Here is a 20,135-nt window from a genome sequence, read left to right on the forward strand (position 1 = left end):
TTAGCTGTTGGGGTAAAAAAAGCTTCTCTTGGAGGCAGCGCCTGTGGCTCAAGGAGCAGGGTACTGGCCCCATATACTGGAGGTGGCGGGTTCAAACCTGGCCCGGCCAAAAACTGCAAAAAAAAAAAAAAAAGCTTCTCTTGCTAGGAAGAGAGTAATATAGTAGCAATGGGCAGGATTTTCTGGTGGTGGATTTACCACCTATCAGGAAGCAGTATGCCAGGTGAAGCTGTATATTAATTTTGATTTCCTTTCCTTTCCATTCTATAAACATCTAACATTGCAAGGCAAGGTTGTTTTTCCTTAGCAGAAGAGCCGGTGTTTTTCAAAGCGAGATCTGGGTATCACCACCATCAAAATCACCGGATCCAAGGTAAAAACACTGGCTGATGCAGTCCCACAACATCCCTAAAAGAATTTGAGTCTCAGGGTGAGGCTGTAAGGCAGTCTTTTTTTTTTTTTTTTTTTCTTTTTTCTTTTTCTGTGCCACGGGGTCAGCCTAGTTCACAGCAACTTAAAACTCCTGGTTCAAACGACCCTCCTGCTTCAGCCCTGGGAGTAGCTGGGACTATAGGTGCCCGCCAGGCTAATTTTATTTTTAAAAGAGACTGGGTCTCGCTCTGGCTTAGGCAGGTCTCGAGGTCCTGAGCTCAAGCAATCCAAGCTTCAGCCTCGCAAAGTGTTAGGATCACAGGTGTGAGCCACCGTGCAGGGCAAGGCGGTTTTTTTAAGCCACAAGGCACTAGGAACGGATCCACCTCCCCCACCCTCCGGGCTCCGCCCCTCCCCTCCACCCGCCCCAATATTGGCGGGAAGACGCGGGCTGCAAAGTCGCGGAAGATGTCGGGGTCAGGTTCAGCGGCTGGGCAGGCAGCTTCCAGACAGCCACCCCCTGTGAAGGTGAGAAATTGCCACACTTTTTTTGTAAAGGATATTCTGGGCAGCCTGGCACCAGGGTTAATGGGAGATCCCTGTCCGGATTTTCCTCTTTGAAAAACGAGGCATTAAGGTTCTGCCCTGGAAATAGGAGCAGGATCAGATGTGAGACCCTGTGTCTCCAGCCCTCTGGTTTGCTTTTTCAACAGTTTTGTCAGCTTCATACTCTTTTTTTTTTTTTTTTTTTTTTTTGAGGCAGTCTCACTTTGTTACTCTTTGTAGAGTGCCATGGTGTCATAGCTTACAGAAACCTCAAACTCTTGTGCTGAAGCAATTCTCTTGCCTCAGCCTCCCCAGTAGCTGGGACTGTAGGCGCTGCCACAATGCCCAGCTATTTTTAGAGACGAGGTCTTGCTCTGGTTCAGGCTGGTCTTGAACCTGTGCGCTCAGGCAATCTACTCACCTTGGCCTTTCAGAGTGCTAGGATTACAGGCATGAGCCACTGCACCTGGTAAACTTCATACTCTTAAACAATTCCAGTTAATCTGAACTTGGTAGAGTAGACTGGGGTAGTTTCTTCAGTTACAAATGCTGGTCATTATTATTGGTCTGGTCAACCTACATGGGCATGAAATGCCTGGAAATGAAGAATTCTGTGCAGGTTAGTGGATTACACATCTAGATTTTGGAGGGGAAACAAGTTCTGTTACAGGCTATGGATTTGCATTTATGTTGTCATTATGAAATAGGAATTAGATTTGTTTAAACAAATCTTACTTTTTTTTTTTTTTTTTTTTTTTTTTTTTTTTTTTGGTTTTTTGGCCAGGGCTGGGTTTGAACCTGCCACCTCTGGCATATGGGGCCGGCGCCCTACTCCTTGAGCCACAGGCGCCGCCCACAAATCTTACTTTTGTAAGAAAAAAGTATAGGATCTAGGATTCTAATGCTCTTTTTTTAAAATTTTTATTTACCTGAATAGGAGAAAGAATATAAAGAAAATCAAAACATCACTTATGTATCTCTGAGTCCAGTACAGACTACGCTTTTAAGAAAAACAGCTAAGGTTTATCTTGCCCCCCTTTCACTCAGTAATCTAGACCAATTTAAGTACTCCAAATTCATATTAGAAAAGAATTCTGATAATGAAGTGGCCTGTGAAGAGTATAAAACTAAAATAAAGACAACTTGTGAAAGGATTTTAACTCCAAAGATGAAAGCCACATCTTCCAAGGCAGAGTCCACTCTTCAAAAATCATCCTTAGATGTTTGTACTGAAAGTAACAAGCTACAAGACAAGAGCTCTTCAGATGCTGTGATTCTCAGTGTTGATATGGAAAGCAGTCAGGATGGAGACAGTGATGAAGATACTCCACCAGGCCTGGTAAGAATTTAATTAGCAGCTTCTTGTGATTTTTTTTATTGTTTTGAAATGTGAAGTTAAGCTAAGATTATCAACAATCTCTCTAGTTCCAACAATTATTTTAACATCTAATGTAAGTTTGATTGAAATCTTCCTTTCCTTCCTTTCTTCTCTTTCTTTTCTTTTTTTTTTTTTAGAGACAGTCTCACTTTATTGCCCTCGGTAGAGTGCAATGGTGTCACAGCTCACAGCAAGCAACCTCCAACTCCTGGGCTTAGGCGATTCTCTCTCTCTCTTTTTTTTTTTTTTTTTGTAGAGACAGAGTCTCACTGTACCGCCCTCGGTAGAGTGCCGTGGCGTCACATGGCTCACAGCAACCTCTAACTCTTGGGCTTACGCGATTCTCTTGCCTCAAGGCGATTCTCTTGCCTCAGCCTCCGGAGTAGCTGGGACTACAGGCACCCGCCACAACACCCGGCTATTTTTTTGTTGCAGTTTGGCCAGGGCCAGGTTCAAACCGGCCACCTTTGATATGTGGGGCCGGCGCCCTACTCATTGAGCCACAGGCACCGCCCAACTCCAGACTATTTTTAGAGATGAGGTCTTGCTCTGGCTCAGGCTGGTCTTGGAACCTGTGAACTTAGGCAGTCCACCTGCCTCGGCCTCCAGAGTGCTAGGATTATAGGAGGGAGCCACTGCTCCCAGCTCTTAATTGAAATTTTATTATTTTTAATATTTAGCAAATAAGTTCTTTGGGTTAATTTTGCTCTTGGTCTTCGTGTGTCAAGGAGAGGATTGACTTAATCTTTACTCTGCTTTCCCTTTTCCTCCTCTAAACTTATTGCATATACAGTATTTTTGGGTTTACACATATTTCATGGTACATCACATTTAGATGTTTATGCACAGTATACCAAAAGTCTTCTGCTTGTGGGACTTAATGGTGTTTTACCCTTGATATCAGGGTAGGAAAACTATCATTAATTGACTGTATTGATGTGATAAATATTTCTTTTAAATACAAAAGGAGACAAATGACAGAGTAGAGAATATGCTTGAGACACAATAATTTCGTATAATTACATTCATCTTAAGGAATTAGTTCTAATTCTTTTGGTTTCTTTTTTTTTTTTTTTTTTGTAGAGACAGAGTCTCACTTTATGGCCCTCGGTAGAGTGGTAGAGTGCCGTGGCCTCACACAGCTCACAGCAACCTCCAACTCCTGGGCTTAAGCGATTCTCTTGCCTCAGCCTCCCGAGCAGCTGGGACTACAGGCGCCCACCACAACGCCCAGCTATTTTTTGGTTGCGGTTTGGCCGGGGCTGGGTTTGAACCCGCCACCCTCGGCATATGGGGCCAGCGCCTTACTGACTGAGCCACAGGCGCCGCCCTCTTTTGGTTTCTTTTTACTAGGAGTATTGTGCTTCATTCATAGTTACAAATTTTATGAAGGACAAGATGAAATCATATGTACCACATGACAAAAGGTTGCTAGAACTAGGGAACAGAGAATGATGGTAGGGAATATACCCAGGCCAGGTTCAAAGTTGCCAGCCCCAAAAAAAAAAAAAAAAAAAAAAAAAAAAACAAAGTTGCCAGCCCCAGTGTATGTGGCTGGCGCCCTAACCACTGAGCTATGGGTGCTGAGCCTGTCTGATATTTTCTTATGATTAGATTAAGGTTTTGCATTATTGGGAAGGATACCGTGGAAGTGAATGTGTCCTCAGCACATCATATCGGGGTATACATGATGTCGATTTGTTTTACTGGTGATACTCACTTTGAATACTTGGCTAAGGTGGTGTCTGCCAGGTAAATTGCATCGTAAACTTACTTTTTTTTCCCTTTGTAATTACTAAATATTTTGGGGGGGAAGTACTTTGAATATACATAGCATATTTTTTTACTGACACAAAACACAAAATTCACATAACACATAACTTACTATTTAAAGGTATATAGTTTAGGGCAGCACCTGTGACTCAGTGAGTAGGGCGCCAGCCCCATATACCGAGGGTGGTGGGTTCAAACCTGGCCCCAGCCAAACTGCAACAAAAAAATAGCCGGGCATTGTGGCGGGCGCCTGTAGTCCCAGCTACTCGAGAGGCTGAGGCTAGAGAATCATCTAAGCCCAAGAGGTGGAGGTTGCTTTGAGTTGTGATGCCATGGCACTCTACTGAGGGCGACAAAGTGAGACTCTGTCTCAAAAAAAAAAAAAAAGTATATGTACCATATTATGCAGCCACCAGTACTGTCCAATTCCTGAACATTTCCATCACCCCCAAAAGAAACCCCATTTCTATTAGCAGTCATAAATAATTACCCTTCCTCTCCATCCCAACTCTGGCAGACATTAATCTACTTTCTGTCTCTGTAGAATTGCCTGTTCTGGACATTTATATATATGGGATGATACATTATGTAGTATTTTATGTCTGACTTCTTTTACGTAGTATAATGTTTTCAAGATATATTCATGTAGAATATATCAGTGCTCCATTCCTTTTTATGGATTGATAACATTCCATTTATGAATATGTCACATTTTATTTATCCATTCATTGGTTGATAGACATTCAGGTTATTTCCACTTTGGGGCTATTATGCTTATGTCTGTGAAATATTTTTATGTACACAAGTGTTCAGTTCTCTTGGGTACATACATAGGAATGGAATTGCCGGGTCAAAGTAACTGTTTAAGTTTTTGAGTAACTGCCAAGCTCTTTTTTTTCTTTCTTTTTTTTTTTTTTTTTGGTGGCAGTCTCACTGTGTCGCCCTCGGTAGAGTCCTGTGGCATCACAGCTCATAGCAACCTCAAACTTGGGCTTAAGTGATTCTTTTGCCTTAGCCTCCCAAGTAGCTGGGACTACAGGCACCCACCACAATGACTGGCTATTTTTTGGTTGCAGTTGTTATTGTTTAGCAGGCCTGGGCCAGGTTCGAAACCCCCTAGCCTCGGTGGATGTGGCCAGTGCCCTAACCACTGAGCGATGGGCGCTGAGCCTTTTTTTTGAGTCTCACTCTTTTTGCTCAGGATAGAGTGCTGTCCAGCCCATCTCATAGCAACATTAAACTCTTAGGCTCATGAGATCCTCTTATGTCAGTCTCCCAAGTAGCTGGGACTACAGGTGCCCACCACAATGTCTTGCTAGTTTTTCTATTTTTAGTAGAGATGGGGGGGGGTCTTGCTTTGCTAAGGGTGATCTTGAACTACTGAGCTCAGGCCATCCACCTGCCTCAGCCTCTCAGAGTGCTAGGATTAGAGGTGTGAGCCACCTCACCCATCCACAACTGTTTTCTTCTAGGAGTTATAGTTTCAGCTCTTAAATTTAGGTCTTTGATCCATTTTGAATTAATTTTTGTACATGGAATAAGGGAGAGGTCCAAATACATACTTTTGCATGTGGTATCCATTTGTTCTAGAACCATTTACTGGCAAGACTGTTCTTTTCCCCCTTTGTTGAAAATCAGCCACAATGGGTAGACTCCTTATTCCATTGATCTATACACCTATCCTTAGACCAGTGCCACACTGTTTTAATTTACTGTAGCTTTTTTTTTTTTTTAAATTTGAGACAGAGTCTCACTTTGTTGCCCTTGGTAGAGTGCTATGGTATCATAGATCACAGCAATCTCAAACTCTTGGGCTGAAATGATTTTCTTGCCTCAGCCTTCCAAGTAGCTGGGACTATAGGTGCCTGCCACAATGCCTGGCTATTTTTTAGAGACGGTATCTCGCTTAGGCTGGTCTTGAACTCCTGAGCTCAGGCAATCTACCCTCCTCGGCCTCCCAGAGTGCTGGGATTACAGGTGTGAGCCACTGTGCTAGGTCAGTTACTGTAGCTTTCTGTAATAAGTTTAGAAATTGAGAAGTGTGAGTCCTGCAACTTACTGTTTTTCAAGATTGTTTCAGTTATTTTGGGTTTTATGAATTTTAGGATCATCTTACCCATTTCTGCAAAAAATGATGCTTAGAGTTTTGATTGGGATTACATTAAGTATGTAGGTTAATTTGGGGAGCATTACTATTTTACCAGTATTAGACTTGCAGTCAAGAACATGGGATGTCAGACATGCACAGAGGGAAGATGTTGTGAAGAAGAAGGAAGAACCTGGCCGTTTACAAGCCAAGGAACACTTGAGGCTGCCAGAACAGGTTCTTCTTCAGAGTCCTTGGAAGAAACCAACCATGTGACACCTTGGTTTGGGAGTTCCATCCAAACTGGAGAACTGTGAGACAATGAATTTCTGTTGTCTAAAACACCCAGTCTGGTAGTTGAAAGCTGCAGCCCCAGTAAACTGGCCTTCGTTGCATCTTCCAAGCCAGCTGCTTTCTTGATAAATTCACTTCAGGCCAGTAAACGGCAGACCTGTGCCACAGGGTGAAGGAAGTGTGTTTGGCTTCATGACTGAGTAAAAATGACAGCAGTTTAAGAAGCAAAGAGTCTCAAGTTTTACATAAAGAAAAACAGTGGGCCAGCAAGATATTTCACATGTTGAAAAGGAGCATTTGGGGGTGGGGCGGTCCCTTCATCACCTAGGGGGAAGTGGGGTCACTTGGCGGAGTTGGTCCGGGTACTCTGTGTAGACTGGCCGCATCATGTTGGCAGTTTCCTTTAAGATCACACTGATGTCAGACCCGAGGCTGCTGTACAAAAGTACTTAGTGTTCCTGAAAGTATGCCTTTTACAGCACCAGGATTTAAAGTTCCTGTGGCAACAAGTGCAGTTATTACCACTGATGGAATAGGAATAAATCCTACAGAGACTGCTGGAAATGTTTTCCTAAAATGTGGTTCAGAACTGCAGATTATTCCTAGAGATTGAGTTGGAAGTAGTTAGTGTCTGCTACTTGGAATATACGATTTCCTTTCAGAATAAATATTGGTATCTTTTGTTGTTGTGAAATTGAAATCAGGCATTGAATATACAATTGAAAGCACCAGGAGTAGATGGAATAATGAAAAGTGACTTTTCTGTTTCTCCTCGTTCACACTCTTTATGTGAAGAGGCAGTGCTTAGAATTGAGGAACTACCACCACGGAACAGTCTTTGGTTGCACCTCATAGTACAAACAGGTAGTTCTTTTGGGGTAAATGGATTATCCAGCTGTGTTTTGTAACTGGAGGATATTTCTGATAATTCTTTCTGGCAATATTTGGAAAATTAAAACTGAATCTTGCGTGTTTGTCTCTGTTAAAATATAAAAGGATTATGGATCATGGATGATGATTTGGCTAGATACCATCTGATTTGCAGACTCATAATTTGATTCTTTTTTTTGAGACAGAGTCTTGCTTTGTCACCCTCGGTAGAGTGCGGTGATGTCACAGCTCACAGCACCCTCCAATTCTTGGGCTTAAGTGATTTTCTTGCCTTAGCCTTCCAAGTAGTCGGGACTATAGGCACCGGCCACAACGCCCCGCTATTTTTTTTTGTTGTTGCAGTTTGGCCAGGGCTGGGTTTGAACTCGCCACCCTCGGTATACGGGGCCTACGCCCTACTCACTGAGCTACAGGCACTGCCCTGACTCAACTTTTAAGGGAGGACTAAGATTAGTCACCTAAGTGACTAAGAAGCCAGGAGAGGAGGCAAGATGGGGAAGCCCAGATGACCAAACTTCTGGTAAGGAGAAAAACAATGAAGGACAACAGTGAAGGGGACTAGAAGGCTGTAGCAGGGTGTGATAGAAAAAGCCAGCTGGATAGGGCGGTGCCTGTGGCTCAGTGAGTAGGGTGCTGGCCCCATATACTGAGGTGGCAGGTTTGAACCTGGCCCTGGCCAAACTGCAACAAAAAAATAGCCGGGCGTTGTGGCGGGCACCTGCAGTCCTAGCTACTCGGGAGGCTGAGGCAAGAGAATCACCTAAGCCCAAGAGCTGGAGGTTGCTGTGAGCTGTGACGTTACGGCACTCTACCAAGGGTGACAAAGTGAGACTCTGTCTCTGAAAAAAAAAAAAAAAAAAAAAAGCCAGCTGGATAGACAGAACTTCAGAAGCTATGTTGGGGAGAACTGAAAAGAAAACAAAATGCTTGGCATAGTATGGCCTTGTCAACATACAGATTTGAAAATACCTCTCATGAGAATCCAAATAATTTCTTTTTTTTTTTTTTTTTTTTGTAGAGACAGAGTCTCACTGTACCGCCCTCGGTAGAGTGCCGTGGCGTCACACGGATCACAGCAACCTCTAACTCTTGGGCTTAGAGCGATTCTCTTGCCTCAGCCTCCCAAGCAGCTGGGACTACAGGCGCCCGCCACAACGCCCGGCTATTTTTTGGTTGCAGTTTGGCCGGGGCTGGGTTTGAACCCGCCACCCTCGGCATATGGGGCCGGCGCCCTACTCACTGAGCCACAGGCGCCGCCCAAGAATCCAAATAATTTCATACTATAAGGGAAGATTTTATTTGCCTTTCAGAGGAAATTAGTATCTTTGCACATCTTGTAAGATGAAATGAAGGTTCACAGTAGTTCAGAATCAGTACTTAAACTGCTGTTTTTTATTTTTTTGTTGTTGTTGTTTTGCAGTTTTTGGCCAGAGCCGGGTTTGAACTTGGCGCCTTTGGTATATGGGGCTGGCGCCCTACTCCTTGAGCCACAGGTGCCACCCTAACCTGCTGGGTTTTTTTTTTTTTTTTTGAGACAGAGCCTCAAGCTGTCCCCCTGGGTAGAGTGCCATGGCATCACAGCTCACAGCAACCTCCAACTCCTGGGCTCAAGCGATTCTCCTGCCTCTGCTTCCCTAGTAGCTGGGACTACAGGTGCCCGCCACAACGCCTGGCTATTTTTTTGGTTGCAGACATTGTTGTTTGGCAGACCAGGGCTGGATTTGAATCTGCCAGTTCAGTTGTATATGGCTGGCGCCTTAGCCACTTGAGCCTAAACTGCTATGTTTTAAACAGTGAGCAGTGATTGTGTCTGTCTTGTTCTTTCTAGAACTGAAAATGTAAATACTTGGTAAATTATTCATGAATGAAGTCTCTCTAACACCAATTTTTATCTTAGGATGTTTCAGTATCTTCCCTATCATAAGTCCTAGGTTCTTTGGGGAAAAAAATCACAAGAAAATTCAACAGAATCAGTGTCTTAGGGGTGCCATTGTTTATAAAATTACCAATAAACCAGCGGCTCCTGTGGCTCAGTGGGTAGGGCGCCGGCCCCATATACTGAGGGTGGTGGGTTCGAACCCGGCCTTGGCCAAACTGCAACAAAAATATAGCTGGGCATTGTGGCGGGCGCCTGTGGTCCCAGCTACTGGGGAGGCTGAGGCAAGACAATCACCTAAGCCTAGGAGTTGGAGGTTCCTGTGAGCTGTGATGCCACAGCACTCTACCGAGGGCAATAAAGTGAGACTCTATCTCCACAAGAAAAAAAATTACCAATAAACTTAAAAAATGAACAGCAGATGGCGGCACCTGTGGCTCAATGAGTAGGGTGCCAGCCCCATATACCAAAGGTGGCGGGTTCAAAGGCGGCCCCGGCCAAACTGCAACAAAAAATAGCTGGGTGTTGTGGCGGGCGCCTGTAATCCAAGCTACTCGGGTGGCTGAGGCAAGAGAATTGCCTAACCCAAGAGCTGGAGGTTGCTCTGAGCTGTGATGCTACGGCACTCTACTGAGGGCGACAAAGTGAGACTCTGTCTCTAAAAAAAAAAAAAAAAAAAAGAATGAACAGAGTTCTGAATTATCAAAGGAAAATACTTTGCTAAGGTAAAAATAAAGAAGTATACTTCTCTGCTGATGTTTGAGGAAGTTTTTGTTTTTGATTTTTTGCTTTTAGACAGTCTTACTCTTGTCACCTAAGGGTAGAGTGCCTTGGCCTCAGCCTAGTTCTTAGTAACTTCAAACTCTTGAGCTCTAGGTATCCTCCTGCTTCAGCCTCCCGAGTAGCTGAGACTACAGGTGCCTACCATCACACCCACGTAATTTTTCTTTTTTCTTCTTTTTTTGAGACAGAGTCTTACTTTGTTGTCCTCAGTAGAGTACTGTGGCATCATAGCTCACAGCAATCTCAATCTCTTGGGCTCAAGTGATTGTCTTGCCTTAGCCTTCCAAGTAGCTGGGAATACAGCCCACCACAGTGCCCAGCCATTTTTAGAATAGGGTCTCGCTCTTGCTCAGGCTGGTCTTGAACCTGTGAGCTCAGGTAATCCGCCGCCTTGGCCTCCCCAGAATGCTAGGATTACAGGGGTGAGTCACTGCGCTGGCCTAATTTTTCTATTTTTAGTAGAGACAGGTTCTTGCTCTTGCTCAGTTTGGTCTTGAACTCTTGAGCTCAAATGATCCTCCTGCCTTGGTTTCCCAGAGATCCACCAAGCTCAGCTGAAAGTTTTTATTTTTGTAAAAAAAAATCTAACATTCAAAGTCCCCATTCCTTACAAAATTAAGCCTCCATAAACCAAAAATTTATAAATACCTAATCCCTGAATTTTTAGTTTTGTTTAGATTTTCCTGCATTTTGATTCTAGCACAAAAATCTGCCTACTATATTGTATAAATAAGTTTATGGTGTTCTATACCATGAAAGTGATAAAATATTTGTGTTCTTCAGTTTTGGAAATATGTACTTAGATGATAAAAAAATTTTATAAACAACTAGACATTTTGTTATTAAATGTGATTGTAATTTTCTTGTGTTGAATGATTTGAAGTATTATATTTAGTTTAAATGCATTATTGGTCATAATTAATAGCTTAAGAAAATAAATTTTATTACACTATCAAAAAAATAGATAAAAAATAAAGAGCATTTGGGGTTGGGTGCCGTGGCTCACACCTATAATCTTAGCATTCTGGGAGGCCGAGGCAGGTGGATTGCTTGAGCTCAGGAGTTCAAGACCCCACATCTAAAAATAGCTGAGGGTTGTGGTGGGCACCTGTAATCCCAGCTGCTTGGGAGGCTGAGGCAAGAAGATTGCCTGAACCCAAGATTTTGATATTGCTGTGAGCTATGATGATGCCATCGTACTCAATCCCAGGGTGACTGAGTGAGATTCTATCTCAAAAACAAATAAGCAGGCGCAGTGGCTCACTCCTTTAATCCCAGCACTTGGGAGGCTGAGGTGGGTGGATTGCCTGAGCTCACAAGTTTGAGATCAACTGAGCAAGAGCAAGACCCTGTCTCTAATAAATAGCCAGGCATTGTGGTGGACGCCTGTAGTCTCAGCTACCTGAGAGTCTGAGGGAAGAGAATCACTTGAGCTCAAGAGTTTGAGGTTACTGTGAGCTAAGATGCCACAGCACTCTACTGAGGGCAACAAAGTGAGACTCTGTCTCAAAAACAAACAAATTTTTGAGGAAAATAGTAACTGATCCTGGAATATGTTTCTGTTAAGATCCAGAAGCAAAGCGTCAGCCTCAACATCCCCAGACTTAGGAAAAATGCCCATTTCTTCAAAAGTGAAGAGAATGCTAATCTGTTTCTTCAACTTTAGTGACATTCATGTTCAATTTATTCCACAAAAGCAGGGAACTGAACAGATTATTTTATGCACAAATACTAAAATGACTGAAAAATGTTAAATCCTTTTTTAAAAAGGAAATCTGACTTTGATTTGCTTCTCAACCATGACAGTGCTTTGGATTGCTGCTGACTTCCTGTCATAGATGGTTTTTGATAAAAGATGTGATTTAATGTACTCACCAGTCATTACAAAAGATTTTTCTCTGTAAATATATTTTTTAAATCCTCTACAAAAAAATTGGATTTGGCATTATCAGTGACTTCCAAGAGAATGTAATGAACTAGGACTCCTTGGAGAAATGGCTGATTCTAGGGCTGGGACAGGTAAAATACAAGATGAACTGGCAGTATCTTGTAGTGTTAGGAGGTAAGGAAGTACTCAAAAAACAAAGGGAAGGAAGCTGGGTGCTGTGGCTCACACCTATAATCTTAGTTCTCTGGGAGGTAGAAGGATTGCTTGAACTGGAAAGTACAAGACCAGCCAGAGCAAAAGCGAGACCCCCATCTCTACTAAAATTAGAAACACCAGCCAGGGGTTGTGGCATGCACCTGTAGTGCAAGAGGATCTCTTGAGCCCAAGAGTTTGAGGTTGCTATGAGCTATGATGATGGCATAACACTCAACCCCAGGGTGACAAAGGGAGACTTTGTCTCAAAAGACAAGACAAAATAAAGCACTGGGAAAGAAGCATGTCAAAGGGACACAGGAACCAGCCTGAAAGAGTTACCAGTGGCCAAAGCTGGAACAATATGAGCCACAAAATAATACAGTACTAGATTATAACAGAGTATAAATATCTGAGTGCTGTGGCTTGGTGGATAGGGCACTGGCCCCATATACCGAGGGTGTCAGGTTCAAACCTGGCCCCAGCCAAATTGCAACAACAACAACAAAAATAGCCAGGCGTTGTGGCGGTGCCTGTAGTCCCAGCTACTTGGGAGGCTGAGGCAAGAGAATCACCTAAGCCCAGGAGTTGGAGGTTGCTGTGAGCTGTGTGATGCCATGGCACTCTACCGGGGGTGATAAAGTGAGACTCTGTCTCCACCAAAAAAAAAAAAAAAAAAAAAATATATATATATATATGTATGTATGTATATCTGAGTCCATATTGATACAAATAAGTGATCAAATAAAATGAGAAAAAGACAAATTTCCTTAAGGAATGTCAAATAATATATGTAAATACTCCCCTTTCTAGGAAGTGATCCTCACTGTCCTCCTACCAACATACTTTAAGGGTGGGCTTGACTTAATTACTAACTTCCAAAGACTAGAGAAAGGGAAATAGGAGCTTTACATTGGAGAAACCTGGTAAAGTCTACCTTAACCAAATGCTATGGGTTAATATCAGAAGTGACATGTGGCTATCATGTACTCCCTGACTTATAGGTAAGAAGAGTACTCATCCCTGTGGCGTTCTTTACAAAAACCCAGGACCTCACACTAATCATGATGAAAACAACAAACTCAGACTGGGGGAGATTTCATAGAAAGTAAGAAGTGATCTGATACTGGAGGAGTAGAGTAAGATAACCTAATATCAAATTATTTCCTAGTGAGCATTAATTATATTATTACTCAGAATTTATCTTTTTTTTTTTTTTTTTTGAGACAGAGTCTCAAGTTGTCGCCCTGGGTAGAGTGCCGTGGCGTCACAGCTTACAACAACCTCAAATTCTTGGGCTTAAGCGATTCTCTTGCCTCAGCCTCCCAAGTACCTGGGACTACAGGCTCCTGCCACAACGCCCAGCTATTTTTTGGTTGTAGTTGTTGTTGTTTGGCAGGCCTGGGCTGGATTTGAACACACCAGCTCTGGTGTATGTGGCCGGTGCCCTAGCCGCTTGAGCTACAGGCATCGAGCCAGAATTTATCTTTTTACTAAACAAAAGCCTTCCAGTAGACAGAGGAGAGTGAATGCTTTTGTTTCTACTTTTTCCTAAAAGTCTACTAATCTAACAGTGAGCTATGAGTGCTGTTGGTGTAGATTATGTAAAGTAATGGAATCTTTTTGGTATAATTTCACAGGATGACGTTTCAGGATTGTCACCGTATGAAAGGAAGAGACTGAAGAACATTTCAGAAAATGCAAAGTTTTTTGCTTCTCTACAGCTATCTGAGGTTTGTGGAGTTTAATTAAAACCAATATATACCTGATATTCCCCCAAGATATCAGGAAGATGCCATTCTTTCTGCTAGTTCAATAAAAAAATACTTACAGCATCTGGTATCATAGTCAGATGAAGGAGGACAAAGTTAGGAGTAGGTTTTGCATTGAATAGAAAGAGGTTATCATTTTTCATTTCTCCTAAGCATATTTTTTTACATTTTAATATTTTGAAATAGGCATCTTTTTTTTTTTTTTGTAGAGACAGAGTCTCACTTTACTGCCCTTGGTAGAGTGCTGTGGCGTCACACGGCTCACAGCAACCTCCAGCTCTTGGGCTTACGTGATTCTCTGGCCTCAGCCTCCCAAGCAGCTGGGACTACAGGCGCCCACCACAACGCCCGGCTATTTTTGTTGCAGTTTGGCTGGGGCTGGGTTTGAACCCACCACCCTCGGTATATGGGGCCGGCACCCTACTCACTGAGCCACAGGCGCCAGCCTGAAATAGGCATCTTAAAACTATAACTGGCAGACCCCCTTTTTTGGTGGTGCCTAAAATAATGGTGTCTTACAGTTTGGTGTTCTTGAATAAAAACAGGTTATGTTTTCAGTTGTTTTGATTAACAATGAAGAGAAGTGGGGATGGGATGAAGCATAGAGGCAGAGGAATGTGAGGACTTTTTTTTTTTTTTTTTGAGACAGTCTCATGTTGTTGCTGTTGGTAGAGAGCTGTGGCTTCATAGCTCACAGCAACCTCAAAAATTTGTCTTTTTCTCATTTTATTTGATCCACCCACATCGGCTCCCAGAGTGCTGGGATTACAGGCGTGATTTTGTTGTTGGTAGCATATTTGTCCAAAGAGCAGATATCCTCTCTTATGGATCTTTAGTTCCTGAATAGACCTTAGTTTGGTGTTGTTATAGTAACAGATGCTTAATATTTTAAAAGGTGAACTATGTAGTTACAACATTTTTATGTGTATGTATGTTTTGTATACTTTGCAGTCAGCTGCAAGGCTTCGTGAAATGATAAAGAAAAGACAGCCTCCTGAATCTAAGAGGTAAAATACTTGGTTTATAATGCTTGGACCATAATATACTGCTGAGTTGTTTTATAATTTGGAAAACAATGGTTTGGTGTAGGCTGGGCCTGGTCGCTTACACCTGTAATCCTAACACTTTGGGTGGCTAAGGTAGGGGGATTGCCTGAGCTCATAAGTTCGAGACCAGCCTGAGCCAGAGTGAGACCTCATTTCTAAGAAATAGCCAGGAGTTGTGGCAGGCACCTGCAGTCTCAGCTACTTGGGAGGCTGAGGGCTGAGGCAAGAGAATCTCTTGAGCCCAAGAGTTTGAGGTTGCTGTGAGCTGTGACACCATGGCATTCTACCAAGGGCAACAAAGTTATATTCTGTCTCCAGAAAAAAGACAAGGTTTGGTGTAGTAAGCTTTTTTTTTTAAATTGAGACAGAGTCTCATTTTGTCACCCTTTGTAGAGTATCATGGCATCATACCTCACAGCAACCTCAAACTCTTGGGCTCAAGCCATTTTCTTGCCTCAGTTTCTCTAGTAGCTGGGACTATAGGCACCCACCACAACACATGGCTGTTTGTTTGTTTGTTCATTTAGCAGACCTGGGCTGGGTTCGAATGCACCAGCCCCGGAGCATGTGGCTGGCACCCTAACCACTGAGCTACAGGTTCCCAGCCTGGTGTAATAAGCTTATTAAACAGATCAGAAACTCTGTAATTTCATTTATTAATTTATTTTTATATTTTAATAGAGACACATTTTGCTTTTGCTCAGGCTGGTCTTGAACTCCCAACCTCAAGTGATCCTCCTGCCTCAGCCTCTCCAAGTATTAGGGTTATGTGAGCCACTGAGCCCAGCCAGATACTTAGTAATTAAACCTTTATCACTAAGATAATGACTTTACAGTTCTCTCCTTCATTCAAGGAATGTGAGTAAATAGAATCCAGAGCTGAGTTTTTTTTTTTTTTAAGAAGAATTTCCATTTTTTAATTTCCAAAGCATTGTTTTTCTTCAGTCCTTAGGGACTCAGCTCCTTATATGGCTTTGGTGGAGGTTGTGGGGCAGTGCCTACAGGTCTAAATCAGGGTTGGGTTTTTGGACCTTGCTAGCTTCACAAGTATGATTCCTGAGTACCTTGCTGTGAGTGGCACAGCTTACACAGTAATGTAGCTTCACATTTAGCTTGGGAAGCACCTAGGCATCAACGACTCTTTCGAAATGTCCCTGACAGCTACTGCCTCCACCCTGTTCCTAAAGATGAACTTCTTCATAGCTTTGTCTTTAGCCACGGATTGGCCACAGTTCATGCGGTGAATAGGCTATATACCTGGCCATTGCCATTTTTGGCATGACTGGTTCTTCTTTTTTTTTTTGGCCGGGGCTAGGTTTGAACCCGCCACCTCCGGCATATGGGACCGGTGCCCTACTACTTGAGCCACAGGCGCCGCCCCCGGTTCTTCTTTTTTTTTTTTGTCATCTTGGACAGAGCTGAATTTTGTGTTTTTATTTTTCTGTTGTTGCTCATAGAGAGAAATTTATTTCCACTAAATTATTCTTATTTTTGCCTAGAAAATTATTAAAAGTTATTCTACTTCCTTTTTTGTAAATATCTTTTTGCTTCTCAATTTGTTTTTGCTTTCCCAGTCCTAGAAAAAGGAGATTTAAGATTATTTATTAATTAATTAATTTATTTTTGAAACTGAGTCTCATTCTGTAATCCTGGGTAGAGTGCTGTGCTGTCATAGCTCACAGCAGCCTTAAACTCTTGGGCTCAAGTGATCCTCTTGCCTCAGCCTCCCATGTAAATGGGACTACAGGCACCCATGGATTTAAGATTTATTGAATGTGTATGAAATATAGTGCAATGATCTAGCAATTTTGTCCTATATTATCTAATTTAATTCTGACATCCGTCATATGTGGTAGGCAATATATACATTTTGTGAGTGAGGAAATAGGCTCAAAGAGGTAAATTAATTTGCCAAAGGTCAAAACAGCTCATACAGGTGATAACTCCAGAATTTGAATTCTCTTCACTGCAGCACTTACACATAAATTAAGAGACTAAAATTTTTTTTTTTTTTTTTTTAGAGACAGAGTCTCATTTTGTCGTCCTCCGTAGAGTGCTGTGGCGTTACACAGCTCACAGCAACCTCCGGCTCTTGGGCTTAGGTGATTCTCTTGCCTCAGCCTCCCAAGTGGCTGGGACTACAGGCACCCGCCACAATGCGGCTGTAGCTATTTTTTTGTTGCAGTTTGGTCGGGGCCAGGTTTGAACCTGCCACCCTCAGTATATGGGGCTGGTGCCCTATTTACTAAACCATAGGCGCCACCCCAAGAGACTAAAATTTTTGATAGTAATAGCTCATTTGTTCAGTGATAGATGCTAATGAAATATAGCCTATTTAATTGTTTTTTTTTTTTTGTGTGTGGTTTTTGGCCGGGGCTGGGTTTGAACCCGCCACCTCCGGCATATGGGACTGGCGCCCTACTCCTTGAGCTACAGGCGCCGCCCTAATTGTTATCATTATTATTATTATTTTGCCGTGGTAGAGTACCATTGTAGCTTACAGCAACCTCAAACTCTTGGGCTCAAATTAGGGGACATAGATGATTAAAAAAGTGAACTACTGGCTCGGTGCCTGTGGCTCAAGCTGTAGGCGCCAGTTACATACATCTGAGCTGGCAGGTTCAAATCCAGCCCAGGCCCACCAAACAACGAGGGCTGCAACCAAAAAATAGCCAGGCATTATGGCAGGCGCCTGTAGTCCCAGCTATGTGGGAGGCAGAGGCAGGAGAATCACTTGAGCCCAGGAGTTGGCGGTTGCTGTGAGCTGTGATGCCACAGTACTCTACCCAGGGTGACAGCTTGAGGCTGTCTCAAAAAAAAAAAAAAAAAAAAGTGAACTACAGTATATGGAAGGAAATCCACATGAAACATTTAAGTTTTCTTACCATCCTAGGCCTTAGTTTTCCAGGGTTCTCCCTAAAGGAAACTGGTGTTAATAGTTTTATGTATATTTCTCCATAAGTAAACTTCAGCATGTACAAATGTATTTGTATATGTATATATATATATTTTTTTGCATTGTTTGGCCGGGGCTGGGTTTGAACCCACCACCTCCGGCATATGGGGCCGGTGCCCTACCCCTTTGAGCCATAGACGCTGCCCCCCCCCCCTTTTTTTTTTTTTGAGACAGAATCTTACTACATTGCCCTTGGAAGAGTGCCGTGGCGTTACAGCTTACAGAACCCTCAAACTCTTGGGCTTAACCTCCCAAGAGTCTCTTGCCTCAGCCTCCCGAGTAGGTGGGACTACAGGCTGCCACAATGCCCAGCTATTTTTTGTTGCAGTTGTCATTGTTTAGCTGGCCCAGGCCGGTTTTGAACCCACCAGTCTCGGTATATGTAGCTGGTGCTGTAACCACTGTGCTACAGGCACTGAGCCATATGTAACTTTTTTGTAAACATGTACTGGAGCTTGTTTTTGCTTGTATAACTTAGTGTTCATTTCAGCAACACACAAGGGTCTGTATCATTTGTTTTTATGGCTGCATATTCTATTCGATATATATGCCATTATTTACTCTCTGTCTCTCACCTGATGATGAACATTTAGGTTTATATTTTTTCCAGATGTTATATTAAAATCAATATGGCAGCTGGGTGGATGCAGTGGCTTGCTTATGCTTATAATCCCAACATTTTGAGAGGCTAAGGTTGGAGGGTTTTGTGAGGCCAGGAATTTGAGACCAGCCTGGACAATATAGTGAGATCTGTCACTAAAAAAAAAAAAAAAAAAAGAATAATAATAATACTTAGCCAGACATGGTGGCATGCCACCAGCTGCTCAGAAGCCTGAGGAAGGAAGATTGCTTGAGCCCAGAAATTTGAGGTTAGGTTGTGCCATGATTGGGCCACTGCATTCTAGCTTGGGTGACAGAGACCATCTGTACAAAAATAATGTAGAATCAGTGTGGTTGTGTATATTTGTATGCAATGTGCAGATATATCTGTGGGATACATTATTAGCTGTTATCTTAATATTATCAAATACATTTTATTGTTTAATGAACAGAGCATGAGTTTTCTCTACCCCTTAGAAAGAAGCCTAAGAAGAGGAGAGAAGAGATTGGATGTAGAAGGTCGATGCGATTATTAAAAGTTGATCCTTCAGGAGTTTCATTACCTGTAACTCCAGCACAGCCAACGTTAGTAGCAGATGAAACTGTAAGAAAAAGCGCAAGTATAGTACATTAATTTAATACAAAAAATATTGAAAAGTTCGAAGTGTTGAAACTAGACTAACAGTTTATTAAATTATGTTTATATTTTACTGGTGCTTGAATATTGTGGCTTAATGAGTAAGGTTTCAAAGTCATAAAGATTGGGTTGGATTCTATATTTCTGTAGGATTTACTTGCTGTGGGATTGTGGATTATTTAGCCTTTCTGAGCCTTATTTTCCCCATTTACAAAATGGCAAAAATAATAGAACTCTTAGTAAATACGTATAGTTTTTTCTATCTGTTAAAAAAGGAGCCTTAAAGCAGTAGTTCTTAACCTTCCTAATGCCATGAACCTTTAATACAGTCCAAAGGGGTCGCAACCCACAGGTTAAGAACCGCTGTCTTAAAGGGTATTGTGAGGATTAAGTGAAATAATATCTATATCTTATATGGTATTAAGAGCTTAGTAAGTAATCAATAAAAGGTAGTTATTAATAATAATTAATATATGAGAAAAGTGATGATAGTCCCTTGCTGTAGTTAATTTTATACTGTTGGTGAGTAGAGCTTTTGCTAACAAATTTATTGTTTAAGTGGTATTGTATTTTTTATTTAAGAGTGCCTACTGTTTTTAGTACTTTATATCTAAGTGCTTAATTATAAATAGGAAGATAGCATTAATTAGTCTGGTGCTTTGGGAGCTAATTGCAAATCAAGGTGCTGTGGGTCACTGGGCGTGGCAGTTCATGCCCATAATTCCAGCACTTTGGGATGCTGAAGCAAGAGGATCATTTGAGGCCAGGAATGTGAGTCCAGCCTGGCAACATAGCAAGACCTTGTCTCTACAAAGTGAAAAAAAAAAAAAAAAATTAGCAGGGCATGGTGGTGCATGCCAGTAGTCCCAGCAACTTGGGAATCTCAGGTGAGAGGCATTCAAAGTCACAGAAGGCCATGATTGAGCAACAGAGGAAGATACTATCTCGAAAAAAAAGAAAAAAAAAATGCTATGGGAAGCTTCATAGAATAGTAGCTTTCAGGCTTGGTGCCTGTGGCTCAAGCGGCTAAGGCGCCGGCCACATA

At 42.3% G+C, this 20,135-nt stretch overlaps 1 protein-coding gene and 1 pseudogene across 2 annotated transcripts in view; both read left to right on the forward strand.

Annotated features, from left to right (window-relative positions):
* The window catches only part of WDR76 (WD repeat domain 76), a 55,715-nt gene that overhangs the window by 2,228 nt on the left and 33,352 nt on the right, over nt 1-20,135 (forward strand). Inside the window, exons 2-6 of one of the 2 annotated variants that reach the window (XM_053595765.1) lie at nt 288-373; nt 1,856-2,257; nt 13,720-13,812; nt 14,803-14,858; nt 18,931-19,057. In XM_053595765.1, the coding sequence (XP_053451740.1) occupies nt 2,087-2,257; nt 13,720-13,812; nt 14,803-14,858; nt 18,931-19,057 (447 nt within the window). In that variant the 5' untranslated portion in view covers nt 288-373; nt 1,856-2,086. Of the gene's footprint in view, nt 1-287; nt 374-840; nt 901-1,855; nt 2,258-13,719; nt 13,813-14,802; nt 14,859-18,930; nt 19,058-20,135 lie in introns of those variants that run through there. The other variant, XM_053595764.1, reaches the window with a different exon arrangement.
* Nucleotides 6,837-7,077, forward strand: LOC128588951 (ubiquitin-fold modifier 1-like; annotated as a pseudogene).

The sequence above is a fragment of the Nycticebus coucang genome, chromosome 6 (genome assembly GCF_027406575.1).
Source record: "Nycticebus coucang isolate mNycCou1 chromosome 6, mNycCou1.pri, whole genome shotgun sequence".
Taxonomy (NCBI): Eukaryota; Metazoa; Chordata; class Mammalia; order Primates; family Lorisidae; genus Nycticebus; species Nycticebus coucang.